Source organism: Xyrauchen texanus, chromosome 46, assembly GCF_025860055.1.
Source record: "Xyrauchen texanus isolate HMW12.3.18 chromosome 46, RBS_HiC_50CHRs, whole genome shotgun sequence".
Lineage (NCBI taxonomy): Eukaryota > Metazoa > Chordata > Actinopteri > Cypriniformes > Catostomidae > Xyrauchen > Xyrauchen texanus.
In genome coordinates this window covers 8,997,600-9,021,957 of record NC_068321.1, presented here as the reverse complement: position 1 = coordinate 9,021,957, position 24,358 = coordinate 8,997,600, and the positions used below count along the sequence as shown (strand labels likewise).

Genomic DNA, 24,358 nt, shown 5'->3' with positions numbered 1-24,358 from the left:
ATGACATAATACACTGATAATGATTGATGTATGCAGTCATGAAAACCAAGACTCTCCACTAGAAATCTCAACTCAAGTGGTCAAAAGAGATGCATACTGTATTACCAGGAGTAAATGGCAATGGCCCAGTCCACTTGTAATAATTCTGGGTAATTCAGGCAACAAACATGGCATACACACACAGTAGAAGAGTGAGAGATTAAGAGAGAGAGAGAGAGAGAGAGAGATTCAAAACTGATTCAGACTGTTCCACCAATTAATCATTCAGATTTGTGAACCATTTTGACCAATTCTTTGGAAAGAACTGACTCAAGCAACATGATCACAGGACATTGACAAGATGCTTTTGAATGATCATGTACCCTGAAATCGACCCCATTCTGCTGAATTACTGACATGCAACTTCCCCCATCAAACAGTTTAGCATCAATTCAAATGTTATAGCCTTTCCATCTGGCACTACTGCTGTCGCACAGACACTAGGAAGTAATTGTGTTCACATAATCAATGGTGAGTATGATTCAGAGGTTGCATTTTCACTCTAAAATTAAATTTTCACTGATCGTTAAATTGAGGGTTAGTGCAATATGCATTCCTGTAGCAGTTGTGTTACGTCATTTACAACTAAAAATATAACTCACTTTTGGCATCACAGGTGCCCATATGTTCAACACTTCCACCTTCAGCAACTGGGAGCAGTGCTTTAAAATGATGGTAAACAGATTATTTTTTGTTAAAAGCTGAAGTATGTCAATTCTGCTTCACCAGCAGCACCAAATGGAACTGCAAAAATAAACAATGTTTTCAAAATAGCTTTCCAAATATGTCCCACCTCTGTTTTTGTTTAAACAGTCACATAGTCCCACCCCAACTCACACCATTTATTGAATAATGTTGTTGGGGTGGGTCTAAGCAGTTCGCTCAAAACAAACACAGGAATTTTTATAGCACCACAGACATAGTGTTTACAGTTTTTGAGAAAATCAATCTATGAATGGCTTACTTATAGTCTTCTCTGCATCTTAAGCTGGGATAAAAGAAAGTATTTTAACAATGAAAAAGTTCTTATTTTGCTTCTACTGTCAATTTTGCCCATTAATTGAACATTACTAGGACTTGTAAACAAGTTTACCTCTAGAGCAATATTTAGCAGATAACATTTTTCGTAATTAGAATACAAGTTCACTATCGAAATTTCCATTGCTTTTTAGATTTAACTAATTTCACTAACTTCCAGGCCTGGACATTTTTTTTTTTTTTAACCATGGGAACCCTGTCAAAAGGAGATCATATTGTGAAATATGGTCATAATGAGATGACTATGATACATTATGATTATATCTAGCTCTGTGATCTGATACAAGAAAAAAAAAAACAGTGGTCCAAAGCTAGAATCTGTTCATTGTAAAAGAGTTTAGGTTAATTAAAAAGGTTCTTACAAATCTTAAATCAATAACCAAGAAGGCCTGAGTCTTTGATCTTATTGAAAAGCTATGGACGGGACGCAAGTGTCACAATACATTGGTTGTTTATACATGTTGAAAACCTTATTGACCCATTAAGCGTGTAAAGGTGACATTCACAATAATACATTCACTTAGCTCACACATGAAAGGCGAGATTATGTCAGATCTCCATCTATAGCTGCCACTGCAAGTTAATTGATGCTTGTGTCCTCTATTCAACTAAAAGTGTAATCCTATAGTAATTACAGACGCAATCAGCACACACAAAAAGGTATTGGAATAGGCACACAAGTGACCGAATGGAAATGAATGGGGAATTCAACAGTGTAATAGAAACACAACACAATGTAGTAGCAAATGTGGAGAAAAACACGCTCACAATTAAAGGCTTATTTAAAGAAAAACAATTCACAAAACGACATTGACAGGTCGGTGTATGAAATGCACACCTTTACAAACAAATCAATGCAAAGAAACACACATTCATGACATAACTTTTTATTTAATTGAAAGTACACACAGTAAACATACACAATGATTTGGCTCATGCTTGGGTTTGTAGTAGAGTGATTTATGAATGAAATGGCACACAAGTGAATGAAAAGCAAAAAACAATGTTCACTACACAGAAGCAGGTTTTTGACAGCATAATGCACACATTCAGCCTCATTTCAAACTTTGCTTGCACCTTTTCCCGTACGATTACAGCATGGTGTGTGCTGCCTTCAGTCCACCAATGAGATTTCAACATTCAGATAGGAAAAGTACATCGTTATTATAGCTTCCCAGCAACCTGCATCAATAAACACCCTTTTTACACATACAATTATACTCACCACATATGTTTTCTCGGAGGCAGGCTACGATCTCTGTTGTAGGCTGTCACCCCTAGAGCCAGCTGCATTACAGTTATGTATTTCTGGTAATTCACCATGGTACTGTTCAGCGCTTTTTTTAAAACACAAAAATCCGCACCAACAAGCGCAGGTAGTACAACTAATAATGTAAACTCTCTGCCTTCTCCGTCGAATCCCTGGCATCGGCTTCAACTGCGTCTTCCTTGTTGAACATCACAGCGCCATTTCCAGAAGACGTAGCAACGCTGTGAGGGAAAAAACTCCCGAGGAGGGAGGACGCCGCTGCCACCCATGACACCAAAGACAGTCTGCGCGTGTCGTACTAAGAACAGAAAGCGCGCCAATCCATTCGTTATTAGTCACGAGATGGGCATTCTATTTACCGCCACTCACGCGTTCTGCCACTTCTGGCTACAACTCTCTCTCTCTCTCTCTCTCTCTCTCTCTCTCTCTCTCTCTCTCTCTCTCTCTCTCTCTCTCTCTCTCTCTCTCTCTCTGTGTTCACGCGTCCGTGCGCGTGAGGTAGGAGACGAGAGTGCGTGTTTGTGTGTGTGGTTAGGTTGGAGAAAGAGGGGTTATATCACTTCTAGCTTTTACTATAACTGTCAGTGTAGTTTGTTTGGGGTGTGTACAGTACAATTGGTTAGAGTTTTTTTTTTTTTTTGTAAACTGTTTTCTATGTAAAAACACATTTCTGTATGAAATACAGGACAGGAGTAGTTCATAAAAAAACAAAACAAAATCCAGGGGCGCCTGCAGGATTTAATCTGAGCGAATAGAGCAGAACGCATTTTTATCAGTTGACTTTTTAACTTGACACAGCGTCTAAAAATGCAGCAATTAAACATGAAAGGTGATGCTGTTGTCAAAAGACATCCATCTAGCGAAAGTTTATATGGAAAACAATTGAAAACAGTGTGAGCGGACGCACGTTCCGTTTGAACAGCCCCTTGTTCACGTGACACAGCACTAGCTGAAGTTTCTCAAAGTTACCTCTCAAAAAGACAGACATTTGTTTCAGTTGATTGTTGGTACATTTCCACTGTATTCAGCGCTGTTTGTTCTCTGTATTCGTAAATATCCCGATGCTGTTTTACCATGTGAGAAACCGCTCCAAATGATTCAGTGAGAGAGCACTGAACGAATTGTATTGAATCACGAATCGATTCAGTGCATTTTGCCAATTCACTGAAAAGAACCGACTCAAAAGAATTATTCATTTGCAAATTGGGCATTGCTAGTTCTTTTAAACAGCCAACACAAATAAGGGACACATTTCATGATTGGTGAAAATTGATATTCTGAGAGTAAATATTTCTCAATTGGTTTGAATTTGGTCAATTGGAGCGCTCATGGTATGCACAGTGCATGGCCATACAACTGCAGGTGCCACTGACAAGATCCATACTAATCCTACAATGTTAGTGCCCACTTACCTGCCTCAGCCAGCAGGGCTGGACTGTTTTACTTAGCAACAGGCCCAAAAGTTGTTGTGAGGGGGTGGGGGGTGCACTGTCCTTTTCTGCATATTGCGGCACCGTTTTGTTGTACATTCTACATAACGCGACGGCTCATTTTAGCTTCGGCCCGCTTGGTTCTGCCGATGGCCAGTCTGCCCCTGATCGGCCCCAAAGTTTGTTGGCCCACCGGGAAAATGCCCGGTATGCCAGATTACCAGTCTATTTCTGCACACCAGTCACCTCATAAACCAGCTAAAGTCTTATTTTCTGGCAAACTTAATTAACTTTATTAATTCTCTTTTCTTAATTAACACTACAAAAATGTATACAAACTAGGCTGTACAGTCAGTAAATCTGAATTATTTCCACAAATTTGCATCCTCCAAGAAAGTTTCCCAATGTTAAACACAACTTTGTGTGGCCGCTCAGGTGCTCAACTCATGAATTTGATTATTCCATCGTGACTTGAATGCACCAAAAGTACCCCCCCATATTACCCCTTTGTGGAAAGCTAATGGTGATATAATACAGAATGTCCTGGCTGCTTTTTTCCATACAGTGGAATTTTGTTTTGTTTTTTAACAGAAGAGGAGCAGATCAAAATTTTTATTGTAAAGAATTTAAGTCATTATTAGCTGAAAGTGTGCCCTAAAATATCTATTTTATGACCTTCAAAAAAATGTGCCAAGGTGCTTGAAGAATAGACCATCATAAATCTATAGTTTCCCCCAATATAATTGAAATTAAATGTGTCTCATAATGGTCAGAACTGTGTAGGGTTTTATAAGGCACGAGGTGCCATGCATTACGGTCATTTTTCTACAGTGAAGGGATGTTTCAAAGCACAAAATGAAGTGCGTAAAGCCCCCTTACCATAGTAACCATATAATCCTCTATCTGTGGCTTACTGCTTTTATAAAACGGCAGCAATAATAATGTGATTAAGGACAACACAATATAACACAATTCTGTATGTAATAGGGGTTGCACGACTTCTGATTTTCAATAGTCATCTAGTCGAGCACATTAGTAGAGTTGAATTTGAAACATAACAACCCTTTTGTTATCTCCTCATAAGTACCTTTTTATTAGAAATGTGCAACAAAAGGTAGTCATAGGTTAAGCTGTAACATAGCTAAAAGTTAACAAATGTCTGAACATATTTTAGTGTATTCCACCAGCTTTATTTCCTACAGACGAATTTTGTAAATCACGTGCAAAGCGACTAGTTGACTTCAGGCTTACAGTGTCGATTACATTAGTTTTAGTCTAGCCGACTAGTCTATGCAACCCCCTAATATATAGTGACAATATATATATATATATATCTTCCACCAAGTAATATAGTTTATTAATCTAATTGTAAGTGATATTGTAGATATGCACTGTACACTTGTTGTATTAAACATTTGTATGGTCACAGATGAGAAGCAATTAATTTAAATCATTGTCATTCACAATGCTCCTCATTCACAAAAATTGTCTGCCGCAATTAACATTGGAGGGCTCGCTGCTGTCCACCCGGAGAGGAATGGCTGTCGTCCACCCCCTTGGGGGATGGAACACCCCTCCGTGTTCTGGCAGCCGGTAGCGAGCCCCTCCGCCCCCAGAAGTGGCTCCAGGTGGCCAGCAGTGAGCCCCTCCTCCCCTCGCGGACAGGCCTGATTGGGGCCGGGCATTTGTAGTCCCGCCCTCCTCCTCGTCCCAATCATATCAGCAGCAATTCAGCTAATAATGATCACATGTTGGAAAAGAGCATTATAACACGGCATATATCCAGATGCACGGTTTAGTCAAGGGCACTTTCAACAAGTTAAAGGGTGATTTAGGTGTCTGGATCACAGTAGTCAGTGATATTGTACATTCCCTGCAGAGTGTATCAGACTATGTAAATTCTGGTACACTAGTATTGACATAACATGTTGACATCTCATTCATGAGAAAAAAAAACTTAACATAGAGTCAATGAAAGCATTTCTCAAATTAACAGGCAAATGTAGAGGAATCTATGAGAAATGCAGGTTCATGTAATATCTAGAGAGTAGTCATTTCACTTCAATATGCATCACCCTCTCATAGAGCCAAGGCTACAAATTAACCAGAAAAAAAGTAGCCTGCTTCATCAGATTTCAACATAGGCCTTTTAATTTGGGCAGATTCTATTTAGGGAATAATTTACTCTTCAGAAAGCCTAAAAATGGGCACTTGGTGCAGAGCTAATTTGCTGTGATTCCCATTTTCAGTTAACTAGGTTTTATTCTTGGACGCAACATGGCTGTGTTGATGCTTAGACTATCAAGACAGTTTTCCTTCTATCCAAGGATATTAGATCACAGGTCTTATGCAAATATATTTTTCAAATGTAACGTGATAGGAAGATTGTGATTTATACATGGGTCTGCATAAAGAAGAATGATGTAGCTGAATCAGAGAGAGTTCTAGAATGTAATTATGGCTGTGACGTCATCACTGGCGGTGTCAGCCCACTGACTCGTGCTCCAGTACTTCATTTCCAATAATCAAAGGATAATTAAATTTTTTTTGTCCATGACGTTCAGAAAATTGCATTCCATTAAAACAATGACATACAAATGAAGACAAAGTATAAACAGATATCGGCAAAGAAATGTAGCTTAATTTGTTTCAGCTTTGTGCTTTTGAGTAACTGAAAATTATAAAAGAGGTGTTGGGTGCACATTGGCATATGACAATGTCTTTCATCATGATACTTGGGCTGGAATTTATGCTTAATTTGAAGCTTTTAAACTTTTATTATAAAACATATTTGAACTAAGGTTGCAGAGCTCCAAGAATAATAATATAGCATTAAGGAAGCAAATGTAAAAATGAAATGAGAACTGACAATACATTTTAATGTAAATCAATGTAAACATTCGGACGCTTTTGTAGCAACTCACTTTAGTTGCATCGCGTCATAAACATTAAACATAGTTTAAACTTAGAAAAACACAACACAATTAATTTTTTTGCTATTTCTTTGGATAAAGTGTGTAATTTAAAATATTATGTTTAGTCATAATTTAAGTAATATTTTTTTTTACATTTATGAGCCTAAAGAGAAAATGATTAGTCTTCTGTTTTGTTTACCCTTACAAAAATTGTTTAACTACAGTAACTATAGTTTAACCATGGCATTTAGTTAAACCATAGTTACCACACAAATAACCACTACTACAATATTACCATAGTAAAACAAATGTTTTACCATTTAGGCCTATGTCAAAAAATAAATTTGAGCGAAACATTTTTGGGTGCTTGTATTGTATCAGTCATTGACAGTCAATGACTTAACAGACATCGTTTGTGTACGAAGGTAGCCCTGGAAACTGGTTTCAGACCAGCTTCCTAGGCAGTGCTACGTCACATCGATGCTAGGATACCAGCATTCATTCAGTCCAATTGAACCACAAAATGTCTAATAATCTAGAACATAATCAAGAGTTTTGTCAATAATCAAGCGTATATTAAATAACTACAATACTACTTTCTCGCTAAAATGGAATCAAAAGTTGAAAAAAGAAATTAAATTTATACACAAGCTGCCTCTTCGGCTGCTATTTTATTTCTTCAGCTCAACCACTATGGATCCACATGCTGTGGGAATAGATGGCAGTGAAGGATACATCTATGCTGCCTTCAAAAATCAATGAGATGAAGGTATCTCACTTGACAGGATGTGATGCGAACAGTGGATTCAGACAGTTATACCAAAAATGTTCCATGATGCCTTTTACAGTTTTTTGATTGGACACTTGTTTTCTTAACTCGTTTAGTTTGATTTAGTTTAAAACCTTTGTTTTGTCACAATTACTACATAAGTACATAAGTAGGTGCATAAGTAGGTGGTCTTGTTTTGTTTGTCTCTGACAAGGTACATTAGCAGTAAGAAGGACCCAAGTGCAGGAATAAGTGAAAGTAAATATATTTATTAAAACAACAGAAAAACAGGCAACACAAAACTCTCATGGGGAGGAGAAAACAAACCAAAACATAAACTAGAATAAAGACAAATAATGAGGACCGAACAGGAACAAGACTGGAACAAACAAAACAATTTGACAAAGACAAGAGGAAAGAAGGCATAATATATAGAGGAACATACATGAGGGACAGGTGCAGACAATCAACATGATGAGGACTAATCAAGGAGGTGTGGCAAGAGGAAACAAGCAGGCAGGTTAAGGAGAGCACATGCAAGACAGAAAACACAACAGAGCCATGTGCTCAAACACAAGACAGAAACAAACACATCAACAGACAACAGAAAGGAGTGAGCTATCAGACCGAGTACTGGTGTTTGACAGGTGCTGGTTAATGGGTTGGGTAACAGACTGGTGGTTGGTGTCTGACAGGTGCTAGCTATTGGGCTGAGCAACAGACTGGTAGCTGGTGTCTGACGGGTGCAGGCCACTTACCAGCAACAGGCTGGTCGACAGTTGCTGGAGACTGAACAGGCTCGATGACCACGGGAAACTGGACAGGCTTGTCGAAGGTCACTGGGGGCTGGACAGGGTTGTCGACGGCCACAGGGTACTGGACAGGGTTGTCGACAGCCACAGGGAACTGGACAGACTTGTCGACAGCCATAGGGAACTGGACAGTCTGTGCAGATGCAGCCGAGGTTGGGAGTGTTGGCAGCAACTGGGGAACGGCCCCCATGGCAGGTAGTGCTGGCAGTGACTGGGGAACGTCTTCCATGGCTAGGAACGCTTGCAGCAACATAGGAACGGCCTCCGTGTCCGGGAGTGCTAGCAGTGACTGGGGAACGGCCTCCGTGGCCTGGAACGCTGGCAGCGACTGGGAACGGCCTCTGTGGCCGGGAGTGCTAGCAGCGACTGGGAAACGTCCTCCGTGGCCGGGAAAGCTGGCCTCCTTGCGGGCAGCCACAGTCTCAGGTGTAGAGTCAAGGTCTCTTCCGCCTACAAGTGATGGGAAGAGAGGCTGCAGCACCCTCCATCGGTGAGGTGGCATCGCTGTCCTCGGGCTGGAGAGAGCCTTCCGTGACACAGGCTGAGATGAAATAATCCCACTTTAAAGCCAATTTTATGGTCTCGGAAAGACTCCCCTCTTCACCCCAACAGGAGGAATACAAGACTTGATGGGATCAACCAGGCCTGCACAAAGGGATCAATGAGGCATTCCTGTTTGAAGCCCAAATCGGAGGCCAATGCTAGAAATTCCAGTGAATACTCCCTCACTGGCTGGTTTGCTTGATGGAGACCAAAGAGCTTTTTGTCTCCATCAAACATTAACCCCTAATCCAAACCATAAAACTAAACCTAACCATTTTGTGCACAATGGGAGTAAGAAAACATTGGGGTTTGGAATGAGATGAGGGAAGCAATTAACAGGTTACTAACATACAACATCATCTCTGTTGCATAAAAAATATGGAACGATTAAACAAATGTGTCCACAGATGATTCATTTCTGAAAATAAAGTGTTGGAAAGGAGGCTAGCTTAAGATTAATGCCTGTATTGTAGCGATTTGAAATTCTGTTTTTTAATTTAGTTTGTTCTGTTCTGTTTGTTAAGTCAAAACTTTTCATATGAGCCAAGTCATAAAATATCTCACGATTTCACCATCACATACAAATGTATTACGGTATTATGAGTTGTCCTAAGTTTGATCGTATCACTTTTGCCAAATTCCTCTGCTAAATTAAAGGTGTTAAACATTGTCCACTGTTTACTTGTGATCAGTTTAACTGAAAAAGATGTGAATTCCAGGAAAAAATTATATTATTAAAATTGTGGGAAAGATGTTGTGCTTAGAACTAATGCATTTTAAATCTTACACCAACCCAGCATTGAGGTTTGTTTGGTCTGTGCTGTTGACGATTAAAAGAACACACTGTTTTTGCAGTCTAATGGTCTAATGCATCTTGAGCATGGCACATCTTACTGCAGAACCATAATTTCACACACATAGACATCTCCCAATAATCCCCTGAGTCATATACTAGAACACGCATACACACACCAGACAAGACCAATCAAGAGCCTGCCCTTCTTATTCACACCTTTTTGTGATACGACTACATTCTGTAGGTCAAAAGGGTTGAGGAAATTCTTGCACATTTGCAAAGGACACAGTCTCTTTACCTCTATATAGGACACAAATTCAAACATTCAGAGATCTATTTCTGGAAGCCCACCACTCTAACTTGGTCAAGGACCTTCTCTCCTCAACCCTAGCATGTCGTTAACTACACCAGCGTGATATGCTGTGAGGAACATGTCCATTAAATAGGACAAGTTAGGAGTTGCCCTCCTTCCTGTGCCTTTGGTCTTCCACCAACAGAAAAATGTGGGTCCAGGATTGGGTTATAAGATTCAGAGACAGTTCCCCGAGGAGGGAGAGCTGGATCAAAGCTGTAAGAACCCTCTCCAGGTGGGGCAGTGTGATTTATGTCTTTTCGCAAGTGCACAAAGAGGAGAAATGAGGTAAAAAAGGAGGCGGTTCTTCAAATGTGAGCATACTGCACCAGGAGAGAGAACACACTCAGAGACACAAGAGAGGGAGGTTCTAATATGTGCACATGGGAATGCACACAATACACCACCATAAGATCTAAATCAATACATAAATTAATTAATGTTAAGTTATTAGAAGGCTGTCAATCAATTCAAATTGTTAAATCAAATGAATCTCAATTAATCTATATAATGACTAACTGAGAAATCCCCTCAAATAACAATATTTCAGTAATGATTATATAATTATTTATAGTTTTATTTAAATAATTATAAATAAAATATATATATTGTAAAAACATTTTACATTACTTTGGCAGACAGGTAAAGAATTGCTAAGACATAATTTAATCAACTGTTAAAAGTTACTACTTTACTACTACCATGATCACAAGGAACTGTAAACAATCATATCTTTTTAACAAAATTCCATTAACCGCCTGCTTTCTGTGGTTGGTAATAGCACAATGTCAATTGCAACTGCCATATAGCGCTAACTTTTGTGAATAAAATTCTAGAAAAGCTAAAATCGCTTACAGTACATTTAATGTAAATACACATGGCAGAGTTCTATATTAGTGCAATAGTGCCTGTTTAAGCTTGATTGCAAGTGGTTAGTGAACAAAATGCAGGTGTTTGCACTGAAATACCAATGCGCAAATGTGGCACATCTGTTTAGTGAATTTACTCCACATCTTCTTCAACACACTCACCCACACACACACTTTTCTCTCTTCACACACACACCTCAAGTCTCACTTCATTGCTGTCACATTGCTCTTTCCCTGTGTGCAATGAGGTGAGTCACCAGCAGTGTAGCATAACCCGGGCACTTTAATCTTCCTCCTCCTTCTATTCTTTTGCTAACTTGACAGACTAGGATTTCAGCCTGGTTATTTTTAACTAATAATTAATTAAATTCTCTAAGGCTGTGCCAGTAGGAGCAATATTGTGAGTGAGAATAAGCGGTGCAGAGCAGCTTTCTCTTTCTCTGCACGGCAGTGCAGTTTGCCCCTGGGTGCTTCCACAGCGCAAGAAACTAAAAGAGTTATAAAAGAGTGATTTTCTCTGAAAGAGTCATTTCCTCTAAAAGAGCAAATACGCAGCTGGCGTTGAGCGTCCTTTTCAAGACGTGTCTTTATAAAGATGCCCTTCTGCCCCTGTGTAGTTTCTGGATGCGGTAGAGTGCTCTCTGCTTCAGACTGCCAAAGGCGTTGTCTCGTGTGTCTGGGTTGCGATCACACCGAGGCAGCATTTGTGAATGGTTCATGTTCAAACCCTGGATAGACCTCTACTTTTTACAGGCAGGAGTGCCCCTGCAGCAGGTGTCCCGAGGCATCCTGGTCATGACTGATGCCTCCAGATAGGGTTGGGGTGCCGTGTGCAACAGGTACGCAGCCGCGGGCCGTTGGAAAGTTGCCCTGCTGCGCTGGCACATCAACTGCCTAGAGTTGCTGACTGTATTTTTTGCCCTGCGGAAGTTTCTCCTGTTAGTTCAAGACAAACATGTCCTAGTCAGGTCAGACAGCACCACCGCGGTAGCATACATAAATCGCCAAGGCGGTGTATGCTCCCACCAAATGTCGCGACTCGCCCGCCGTCTCCTCCATTGGAGCCAGCCACGACTGAAGTCCAATCACATCCCCGGCAATCTCAATGCGATGGCGGACGCTCTGTCAGTGGAGTGGAGATTTCACCCCCAGTCGGTTCAGCTGATTTGGGAATGATTCGGCAAGGCCCAGGTAGACCTGTTTGCCTCCCAAGAGACCTCCCATTGCCCGCTCTGGTATGCCCAAACAGAGGGTCCCCTCGCGGCAGATGCGCTGGCACACAGCTGGCCCTCGGGGCTGCGCAAGTACGCATTTCCCCCAGTGAGCCTTCTTGCACAGGTGCTGCACAGGTGCTTGCAAGGTCTCTAAAAACGGCCCTGCTGATCGCGCTCGCCTCCATCAAGAGGGTCGGGGACCTGCAAGCGTTCTCTGTTAGCGACGCCTGCCTGGTTTTCGGTCCGGCAGACACCCAGGTGATCTTAAGACCGCGACCGGGCTATGTGCCCAAGGTTCCTACCACACCATTCAGAGACCAGGTGGTGAACCTGCAAGCGCTGCCCCGGGAGGAGGCAGACCCAGCCCCTTCGGTACGTGCTTTGTGTACCTTCTTGGATCGCACGCAGACCTTTAGACGTTCTGAGCAGCTCTTTGTCTACTTTGGCGGACAGCGGAAAGGGAATGCTGTCTCCAAACAGAGGCTCTCCCACTGGGTGGTGGATGCCATTTCATTGGCCTATCACACCCAGGCCGTGCCCCCCCCTTGCGGGTCTTAGCACACTCAACAAGGAGTGTTGCGTCCTCGTGGGCACTGGCAGGGGCACCTCCCTGGCAGACATATGTAGAGCAGTGGGTTGGGCAACACCTAATACCTTTGTGAGATTTTACAATCTCAGGGTTGAGTCAGTATCGTCCCGTATCGTCCCGGTCCGAGCCAGTAGAATTCGGTAACATGCTGATGAACTGACCAGGTGGATCTCTTGCGCCTAGCGCCCTTTCCCTCGGTCGAGGTAAAACTGTTGCAATACGGCGGAGGAATTCGCTGACCCAATCCACTATGGGTACTTAATCTACCCGTACTGGAATAGGTGCTCCACAGGTCCGGACTCCTGCGCGGACTCCTCCTGTGTGTATATTCCGCAGTACGGTCCCCTTGAGAGTGGACCCGCATCTCCCTTAGGCAGTTCCAGCTGCCCTCCGGTCGCCATGCTGTGGCAACTCCCCCTCCTTGAGGCTGGATCTACCACCACGCCATTTTTTACACATGTGACCTGAGGGGCCCTTGTGATGTATCTCGCCACTTACCTCCCCGTTCCTGGGCAGGTGTGGTCTCCGCAGGGTCTTTTCCCCCTGAAAGAATAGGAAACCGGGTAAGACCCCCTTCCCACGATGCGTGTAAGTGCCCCAGCTGCTTGGCTCTATGCGAGAAACATAGAGAGAAAAGAGGCCCGGCTAGGCTCGGCCCTTTCCCAGATTGGCAAGCGTCGCCTTGTTCCCCTGCTTAGGGTAACCAAAAGGGTTCTGACGTCTTTTATGGGGCATTGGGGAAGGGTACGTGCAGACTGACAAAACTGGTCGCCTTTGCACGTAAATATACCTGCCCGCTCTTGTATCAGCAGTACACGTACACTGCTCAGGGCAGGCGTGATTTGAATTGGACCCCTAGTGTCGCTTCTTTGACACAATGTCGAACTGAGCGACAGATGGGGAATGTCTAGGTTATGAATGTAACCTCCGTTCCCTGATGGAGGGAACGAGACGTTGTGTCCTCCTGGCCACGTCGCTGAGCTGAGCCACTGTAGTGGCCGGACCATTCCGGCTCCTCAGAAAATTCCTGAATGAACTCGAGGTATTTGCCCGCTTTTATACCCGTAAGTCCGGGGGCGGGGTATTCAAATACTGTCTGCCTAATTCCCATTGGCCTTTTTTCATAGATCAGAGGCATATTCGACGCTCAAGAGAGACCCCTAGTGTCGCTTCTTCGACACAACGTCTTGTTCCCTCCATCAGGGAACGGAGGTTACATCCGTAAACCTAGACATTTCACATTATTATGATCAAAGCATCCACAAAGTGCACATGACTGTATAAGATGGTGTCAACTTAGATTATGTTGTATAACACATTCAGAAGTTACCTTATAAAACAAGAAAAATTACTCTTCAGCAAATAAATTTCAATTTACTTTCACTTTATTTTGCTTATGGTGCTTTAAACACCTGGAAATGAGAACTGAAGTGAAACATAGCATGAAATGCTTCTTTGAAACCAAACGTGATTTGATCAAAGCAGCAGACAAGTGCATGTGAGAGCTTGTAAGGTTGCATATTTGATCATTTCAATGGTTACCCTTCAGAACAAGCTAAAATGCTTTCAGCAAACATATTTCACTTAACATTCACTTTATTTCCTAATTGTGTTTTAACACCTCAGAAAGTGAAGTTAGAGTAGCAATAAATGTTCCTTTGTAATCAAACACAGACTGATTTGATCGAAGCATCTGTAAAGTTCACGTGAGAGCTCCTAAGATGGTTGGAATTATGATTATGTTGTATAACACATTTGATAGTTACCTAATGAAACAAGCAAAATCTCTCTATTAATTATGTTTCATTTTACTTCCCCTTTTATTTTGCTTATGGTGCTTTTAACAGCTCAGAAAATGAAACATAGCATGAAAATATTCTTTGTAAATATGCATTTGATCAAAGCATCTGCAAAGTGCACGTGAGAGTTTGTAAGATGCTTGCATCTTTGATTATGTTGAATAATATCTCCATTTTCCAGGGCAGTTGCCTCACAGGCATTGAATTTTAAGTTATACCTTTTCTAACTTTCAAACCACACATGGCGTTACGAACACAACGCAAGCAAAAATCTAATCTAACTGCATACCTAATTTAATGCATTAGCTCTACAATAGAACTCTACAATTGGAAATCATTAGAGTAGTTAACATAGATGGTCAAGGATCAGTCCAGACAGACCGTGTCCTTTTATGGTGTCTCGGCCCAGTGGAGCCGAGTGGCCCAGTGGATTCTTGGTCTATGATTTAGAACTCTGTGTTTGGTCGAAGTCAGCAAGAAACTGAAAACTATTAGATGGACACAAACAAAGTGAGAGCCTAAAAGATAAATACCATATCCTCCTGTACAACAGTGAACTTGCTGTGGTGATCAATCAATTTGGTTTCTGTTCAGCAAGAACATTTGTGTGTGTGTGTGTGTGTGTGTGTGTGTGTGTGTGTGTGTGTGTGTGTGTGTGTGTGTGTGTGTGTGTGTGTGTGTGTGTGTGAAAGAAAAGTCTTTTTACTGCATGTCAGAAGTTACAATTGAAGAATTGGTTCCCTTTCAATTCAAGTTAGATTTTTAATTGAATTGACCATGTCTCACATAATGAAGGCCTCCTGGAATTTGAATTGGAATGAAAGGAAAATTAATTTCCTGAATTGGAGTTCAAAGAAATGTAATATGTTACATGACATTAAATTTAAATTGCATTAAGACTAATGTATACTTAGGTTTTCTGTAGGGTTGGGTATTTCCTGATTCAATTCGATTCCAATTCACAAGCTCTTGTTTCGATTAAATTAAATTCGATATCGATTCATAGGGCAAATTTCTGTTATAATTCCCCTTTTGCTTACTATGAAATAAATTCTCTCCCAGCTAATGCTGTGAATTATACAGGGACCTTCTAACAAGGCACATTATGAAAATATTATTTGATCTAATTCTATTTTAATATATTTAAATTATTTTTGTCTCATTCTGACCAAAATGTAATCAATAAATATGATATGGCTGATATTGCATATATAATTTGTCACATTTTCATTGTTAATTGCAGAATTTGTACTATTTACAAGTATTTACATTGATTTGTTGAACACATGATAAAACTGGTACTGTCTCTTTAAGAAAACCTGCAGTTCTGTAAAGAGCGTCTGTAAGTGAGCGCATGTTAATGAGAGAGACTCAAATGGCTTAATCTCATCTGTGCTATGCATGATTAGAATTAAATGTTTCTTTTTTGGTTGCTTTTGAACAACAACTGACAGTAAAGAACAGAAAGGGTATTAAAAGAAACACGAAATGGCAAATGTGTTGCGTGGATCTCATCTTTGTACACGCATTACACAGAACAACTTTTATTCTTAACACAGAGTGAAAGGATCTCGCTGCTGAATACACCACCACAATCCTACACAATCACTGGTGAGTGAAATCTGAACATTTAACAGCCAGTTGTCATATATGTACCTTTTAGTTGCATAGCATGAAATGTGGTTGCAAATTTATTTCTTCTCATTGTAGTGGAGGGTTATGCATAGAGAATAAGATCGGTCTTGCGATTTAAGAATAAATATCATGATCATTCAAATGAGGACCACAATGCATCGGGAAATAAAAATGTTATAGACCCCTAGTTTTCTGCGTGCTGCTACATTTTACACACAATGCAGATGGCATACATTTTGTAAGCGTGGACCATCCACATACCTGTACATGTATGTGCCTGTCGTCTATGCATGTGACTGTTCTAAAGAGTATCACAAAGGAGTCATAGTTAGAATGCAGTCTTACAGGTTCCTGGTCAAAACAATATATTTTGAAAGGCCAGATCACCCTACCATGCGTTTGGTGTAATGGCACACACACAAAAAAAAAAAAAAATGTACCCTAGCTTTTAGGTCAAAACTAATTCAGCAACAAAATAATTAAATGATTAATGTTGTCTTACTATTCCTATTTATTCCTTGATATGTAAAAATTTTTCCCCCCAAGTTCAATACTGTCATAACAATTAACACAGCCATAAAAACATTTAAATTCTCCCACACACTTAAGATTGTACATCACTTTATCAAATTAAATATTGACATTGGGGTAAATTATAGCATTCTTGGAAGTTTCTCCACGATGGTCCATAAAATTAAAGTACATTTCTTAAATATAATTAAATGTATATTTATTAAATACAAATCTCAATAAGTGGCATTTCATAAATGTTTAATGTTTCTGGAAATACAACATTTGTGTATTGTGCTTACACCTATTTAGGAGGGCTTAAGCCCCCTAAAATTAATCTCAGCCCCCCTAAAAATCTGTGACTAAGAAAGCAGCACGCAAATCTTTTAAACAGCGCCAGCTCTACACTAGTTTTAGGTGCAAAAGCTTTGGTTGCTTTTCCCACTTGTAAAGACTGACTATAGCTTGAGCCAATAGCTTTGGAGTGTGGGCTGTGCAGGAGCGTATCATTGGTTGACCCACTGAACGAATAAACCCCATTCGATTCGTGAACAAGTAAGGATCAGCAACTGTTGACCGGCTGAAGGAGAGGAGTCGTGTAGTTTATTTTAGTTTGGTAATCTCGTTACACAAGGAGAGTAATTTGGACGTAATCAAAATGAAAAAAATGTAAATTGCAAAATTATTGATTCATGTTCTACAATTTTTGTTAATAAATGGAGAATAATAAATTATTTTAATGGTTCTTTAAGCTGTTTCAGTCATTTTTATAACTTTATAAGTGTGCTTGTTTATTACAGAAAATCACAATATTCTGAATGAATATTATCTTACTATCTTGAATGCTGAAACAAATATAACAAAAGCAAACTATCTATACAACAGACTATATTATATTAAATGTTCACATCTTATGTTTCATTGGGGGCTGAGCCTTCCACTATTGTAATCCTAGAATCTCCCCCGGTGTTGGGCAAATTATTAAAAAAAGTTTTTTTTAATAATTTATTTACTAACTACTTATTAAACAATTGTAATCAGATAAACGTATTGATAAGTTACTTTCAAAGTAATCACATTACTATTTAGTTTACTTTTAAGTTACTTTCAAAAACACTTTTCCTTATAATGATTTGTTAGGGGGCACAAACCCTTCAGCTGTCAAACAAATTTAAACAGACCTACATATGAGAATAATTCAAGATTTAAATATATTCTATATAAATATAATATTATTTTAGAAATATGTTTGTGTAACCCTAGTAATCAGGGCTGGACTGGTAATCTGGCATACCGTGCATTTTCCCGGTGGGCCGACACACTTTTGGGGCCGATCAGGGGCAGACTGGCCATCGGGAGAACCGAGCGGGTCGGTGGGTCGGCCGCGAAATGTGCCGAATGGGCCGCGATAAGCTAAAATGAGGCGTCGAGTTATGCAGAACGGACAACGGAAAGTGTTTTTTTTTATAATTTTTATTCAAATCTACAATTGTACAATTGTGCATCCTGTTTGCTGCCTCGAATCAAATTCAATTCAATTTCGGGATTGAATGGGTATTTAAAAAGGAATTCTCAATTAAATTATAAATGGTGCACAAACTTGTTGTAAGCTACTTGAAATCACCAAATCTCAGACCAAAGTTAAACATTAAACTGCACACATAATGCATACAGTTTACATGTGCACACACCAAAAGCCATATACAACTATAGGCAAACACACTACACACACACACACATACTAGGTTTATACTTAGATGTCATGAAACTGGGCTGGAGGCAGGATGTGTCCTACTTGCACAAAGAGCAGCAACTCAAACAAACAAATCGTCAAATTAGCTTCATTTTGCAACATTGTAAAGACATTGTTTGGCTAAGAGCTCTGTTTACTCTTTATTAGAAAAACACAAGTTTTTGTAAAATGTGACGATTCCCAGGCAACATAAGATCGTAAAGAAAGCTTTGCTATTTTTTCACATCTGAATCAAAGCAAAGTCAACTGAGAGAGATGCAATACAATTGATGTTTGCATACAACATTGTGTACATTATATAACTTCACATGTATACATGTAAATAGGTAACATCATAAAAAAACTAGATGTTCTTTCTGTATACAGTATTCATATATATTCTACCAGGTGCTTCATACATTATTTTCTCTCTTTTTTTCTACATACAAGTATCCACATAAAATGATCATATACTGTATATAGTCATATATTTTGAATACATATTTTAAACACTATGATTGGCTGAATTCTTTGCCTCCATTTTCACCCTCCTAGACTGATTCTATAAGCGACATCTCACCTCTAGCCCTTTGACTTCTGAACCTGAAATGTCTAGAATAGATGGTTATAAATAGTGTACTTACATATAGCGGCCATAGTGCTGTGTTCCTCTAATGGTGTCCATAATCATGCTTCTCAGCTCTGTGCTGTTACTGTGTCTGTGGATTTGAAATTTTCCTGCTTTGTGTGTATCTGTCTGTATCCTAAGTTGTGTGACCCAAAACGATTCTGTCATATTGCCACGTCAGTGAGTGTGTGTTTGATGCGTTTCAGCTCTGGATCAAACCGCTAGCGCTGTTGTCTCCATGATGACTTTGCTGTCTGTCAGACAGAAAGGAGGCCTACTTTGTTGAACAATACGCCTGACTGTGCCTTCACCTCACAGAGATTCATCTTTTCAATGTCTTTCCCACTGCAAGCCCACTTCCTACAAACCCTGCTTGAATGTAGCCTCATTATAAAAGACCTATCTAAGCAAAGACCAAGTCTCCAAGACAAGGCCTCTTTATTTCGCTCTCTGCTCCAAAACCTAGTGAGCCACCTTGCTGCCTGCTACCTAGGAAACTACCTATAAGACAACATTTTAACCCTCATGGAACCTTATACTGTAAGTAACTGATGTGGAGTGCTCCATGTTGGACATTAGCAGTTTGCTAGTTGCTGACCAATTTAGTAGCTAGACCAATATTTGTCAATGTTTAGATTATCAGCATCGTAATACTGATGGTATCTGCATCTGCATCAGTTGTTAAATAACCTATATCTGTCGAACACTCATAATGACTTGCAAATAATTTACATCGAACAAACAAATATTGGGTAAAATAGTACATTTTTAATTAGGTTGAACAATTTTTATTGATACTTTGCAGAACAGAAGGAAATATATGAGTTATCAGTTCATTCACCATCTTTATGAAGGGTACATGTAATTATGGGAATTTGTTTAAAATTTGAATTCTAGACCTTTGAATTTCGCCGAATCAATGTATCTTAGGACAATAAAAAAAATGGTGCCGTCAACTGGGCTTAGAATCAAAATTTTTTTACTTAAATATTACCAAAATTCAAATTCAATTTGAATTATATTCAAATTAATTTCGAATTTTAAAGACATTTCAGTTAAGGGAAAAAACAACAAGACATCACACGATTTTCTAATTGACGTCTCTTCCACATGGGGGCGAAATTAATAGATATAAACTAAACAGCAATGTCATATTATAGCAAAGAACATACCTAGGCTGCATTTCTCAAAAGCATCGTAAGCCTGAGTAGATTGTAGAAACCATTGGTGCCATTGGTCTCTATCAACTTAAGTTTGCGATACTTTTGGGAAACTCAGACCTGGATGTTAACGAAAGTGCATTCCATTTAAAACTAAAGTGCATAAAAACAAACAAAATAAATAAATTAAAAGATGTAGCCAATTCATATTCTCAAATTTTTAAAACTAAAGAAAAAACTCTTCAATGGACAGATCTATGTTATGTAACTTGGTGTTGCTACTGCCAACACAAGCTTTATAATAATGCCAGAGCCAGTGGTTTTCATTAATTACAGTTGTATGTATGGCAGTAAAACTCAATGCTTTCCAAATTTCCGAACTCCTTTCAACATGGCACAGCATTTTAAAAAGCTTTGCTTGTCCTGCAAAGGGAGCCAGATGCAACGGCACAAGACTTCCGCCTAAGGGGCTGTTTACACAGAATACCCTTTTGTGTCCATCAGCGCAGTTGTTTAGTTTGTTTTTCTATGAACCATGCGCTAGGCAGACGTCTTAGACCGTTGCGCTGCATTATGCTGTTTTTCTTAGTGTCTCGTGCAGGAGCACTGCATTTTTCAGATGCCGTATCAAATTAAAAAGAACTTCAACCTTTAAAAACGCATCTCAGGACTTTAAGTTCAACTGTATTCGTTACACTACATCTAGCTTTTTTTAAGCACTATTCAACGATTCAGACAGAATGTCATCATTAGTGCTTGACACAAATTCAAAATTTGTATTCACAGTTTTAGCATTCAAATGTGCACTTTTAACTTTAATTAGATGAATATTCGAATTTAACATTTTAGACAGCCTTGAGATGCTTTAAAGCTGACATTTCTGTCCCTCTAGCGCCACTGAACGGAATTGCAAAAATTAAACAGTGTTTTCAAACAGCTTTCAGAATACACACCTGTCTTCTATTGATCAAACTAACAGATAGTCCCCATGTTGCTGTGTCTGGCTGGATGGGCTGTGAACAGTGTTCACATGGCTTACTTATTGTTGTCTCTGCATATTAGTCTGGGACAGGAGACAGTAAATAAACCAAAAAAAGTTACACTTCAGCTTGCGTTTTCCTCCTCCAAAAATGGAGCGTTTGGAAAATGCTCTCTATTACCACATACATTGGCTAATTATGACATAAGGAAACTTAAAACAAAGTTTTCAAATGAAAATGACTGGTTGTGTGGATATGGCCTAATAAGGCAGCACAAACTTTGGGAACAGTCTTTGAATCAGAAGCATGCCAATGATGCCTTAAAATGTTGTCTTGGTAGGGAGCTCATTAGGTTTTGGAACAGTGCTTCTCTCTCTTTCTCACTGTCTCTTCATTTGACAACACGTGATCAATGAAGCGCCCATCTCCATTTTTACAATATCTTCCATCACACCAAGTAAAGATGCCTTACACACACTCACACACACACAAATTCTCCTAGTGCCCCATGGTTGCTCTGGGTTCCAATCATGTCACATCCCACTCACTTATATACACACTACACACTTACAACCACTGTCAGCTATTACACACTCGGTGATCTAACAGCACACTGACATGACAACTAAAGCGACTACACATGGCACGGCTACAAAATACCCCTCTGGCAAGCTTCTCTCTCTATCTATCACCCTCTCTCTCATGCTTACTATATCTAGAGAGTCTCTCATTTCTTAGTACCCTTTCATTCACTCTAAATTCTCCAAACAATTGAAACGCGCCTGGAATCTCGACCATCCTGAACGCTTTAATTTTTTGAATTTTGTTTCCTTCTATTATACTTAATGCCACCCAAGAAAAACCAACAGAATGAAGAAGAGATGGAAGAGATCAAACAGGCTCTTAACTTCATGTCTGGGGAGATTAGCAAGGTGGCTAACCAGCAGTCCAAATTGCTGGGACTAATGGAGGAAGTAAGAGAGCTGAAACTAGCGATCAAGGAGAAGGACAAACGAATTGGTGATCTAGAGCGACGCGTCGATGATTTGGAACAATATTCTCGGATAGATGATTTAATCATAAGTGGGCTTACAACAAGACATCAAACCTTTGCCGGTATTGTAACCGGAGATAAAGGAGAGGATGCCAAAACGAGCGAACAATGCTCGCTGGAAAGAGAGGTTGTCCAGTTTTTTCAAAGTAAAAATATGGAAATACAAACCAGCGCGATCTCGGCCTGTCATAAGCTTCCCACAAAGGACAGGAAAACCAAGCCGGTAATTGTTATACGTTTCGCCAACAGAAAAGCCAAAACAGAGTTATTGAGACAAGGAAGGAAGCTGCGTGGGTCAAATGTGTACTTGAACGAACACCTAACGAAAAAAAACGCTGATATAGCAAGGCAGGCAAGGTTCCTAAAAAACAGAACAAAATACAAGCTACCTGGACAAGGAATTGCAAGGTATGGATCAAGTTGAATGGATCACCCGAGGAAGCAAGCAACATTATGGTAAGAGAACTCAGTGAATTGGATAAATATAAATAACGACTATTGCTGGATATGCTGATGAATGGGACATACAGTCAAAGGACACGTAAATCTGAACTAAATAAAGAGTCAAACCTTTGAACTTTGTATGGATCATGAAAGCCTAGAACTGAGAACATTTAATTATACTGAGCATAAATTACAAGAAATGGAGAACGAAATTGATCCTGAGAATAACTTTTTCCACAATATACAAATAAACTGTGAATACTATACCGATGAACAATTCAATGTTAAGGTAAAAACGGATGGATCAGTATCCATAATACATTTTAACAGTAGGAGTTTAAATTCAAACTTCTCAAAAATTAAACAGTGTTTACAACAAATTGAACAAAAAATGACAGTTATAGCAATCTCTGAGACTTGGGTCATTGATGATCAAACTGTGATGTACGAAATAGAAGGATATGAGATGTTCTTTGTGAACAGAAGGGAGAAAAAGGGAGGGGGAGTTGCTCTGTACATTGACTCTAACTATAGGAGCAGAGTTGTGGAAAATATGTCGCTTGTTAGAGACAAAGTTATGGAGTGTATTACTGTAGAAATCGAGATAGAGAGAGCAAAAAATATAATTATAAGCTGTGTGTATAGAACTCCGGGTTCTTGTATTGAAACGTTTACAGAAGTATTAGTGGGGTTGTATGATAGTATAAATAATAAGAAAATGTGCTTTGTTTGTGGAGATTTTAATATAGATCTATTGAACCCACTACACCATAATACAATAACAGAATTTATTAATGCAATGTATAGTATGAGCTTATACCCCGCTATTATACGTCCAAGTAGAATTACGACACATAGTGCAACTTTAATAGACAATATATTTACCAATGTTATTGATAAAAAAATAACAAGTGGACTTCTAATTAATGATCTAAGTGACCATCTGCCAGTTTTTGCAACCATACCATACTGTAAGGGGACCAATAAAGACATACAAGTTCAGCTAATAAGACAAAAAACCAGGGGTGCAATTAATTATTTCAAAGAAGATCTTATAAAACAAGACTGGAAGGAAGTTTATGTTGAAGATATAGATGAAGCCTATGATAAATTTATATCTATATTAACAACTTTTTATGACAAAAACTGTCCTCTAGTAAAGAAAATGGGGAAACAGAAATTTGCTGAAAAACCGTGGTTAACAAAGGGAATCCAAAAATCATGCAAACGGAAAAATATACTATATAAGCTTTTTATTAAAAAAGAACTAAAGAAGCAGAGCAAGCATATAAGTTATATAAAAACAAACTGACTAATATTATTAGAAACAGTAAGAGAGAGTACTATAGTAAAACATTGGATAATAACAGAAATAACATAACAAAAACATGGAAAATATTAAACGAAATAGTAAGAAACAATGTTGGAAGGACAGGATGCCCAACCTATTTTATGACAAAGAATAATATAATTATAAGTGATAAGGAACAAATTGCTAATGAATTTAATAATTTTTTTGTCAATGTTGGTCCCAGTTTGGCTAGAGAGATTGTAGGAATTGATAGGAAAAGTAGAACGGAAAGAGAAACTGGTAGTGTAAATAAGCAATCAATGTTTATAAGAGGAACAGATGGAAAAGAAATAATTGATATTGTTAAATCATTTAAAAATAAGAAGTCAACTGACTGGAATGATATGGATATGTCGGTGGTAAAACATATTATCGAGTGTGTTGAGAAACCTCTGGTACATATATGCAACTTGTCTCTTCAAAAGGTTT

The 24,358-nt window shown here is 39.2% G+C and overlaps 1 protein-coding gene across 2 annotated transcripts in view; it reads right to left on the bottom strand.

Moving 5' to 3' along the window:
• Positions 1 to 24,358, bottom strand: part of LOC127637945 (tight junction protein ZO-1-like) — a 192,262-nt gene that overhangs the window by 158,279 nt on the left and 9,625 nt on the right. The window contains exon 1 of one of the 2 annotated variants that reach the window (XM_052119213.1): positions 2,303 to 2,755. The exons of the other annotated variant lie outside the window; for it this stretch is intronic. Coding sequence (XP_051975173.1) covers positions 2,303 to 2,400 — 98 coding nt within the window. The 5' untranslated portion in view covers positions 2,401 to 2,755. Of the gene's footprint in view, positions 1 to 2,302; positions 2,756 to 24,358 lie in introns of those variants that run through there. 2 annotated transcript variants of the gene reach the window in all.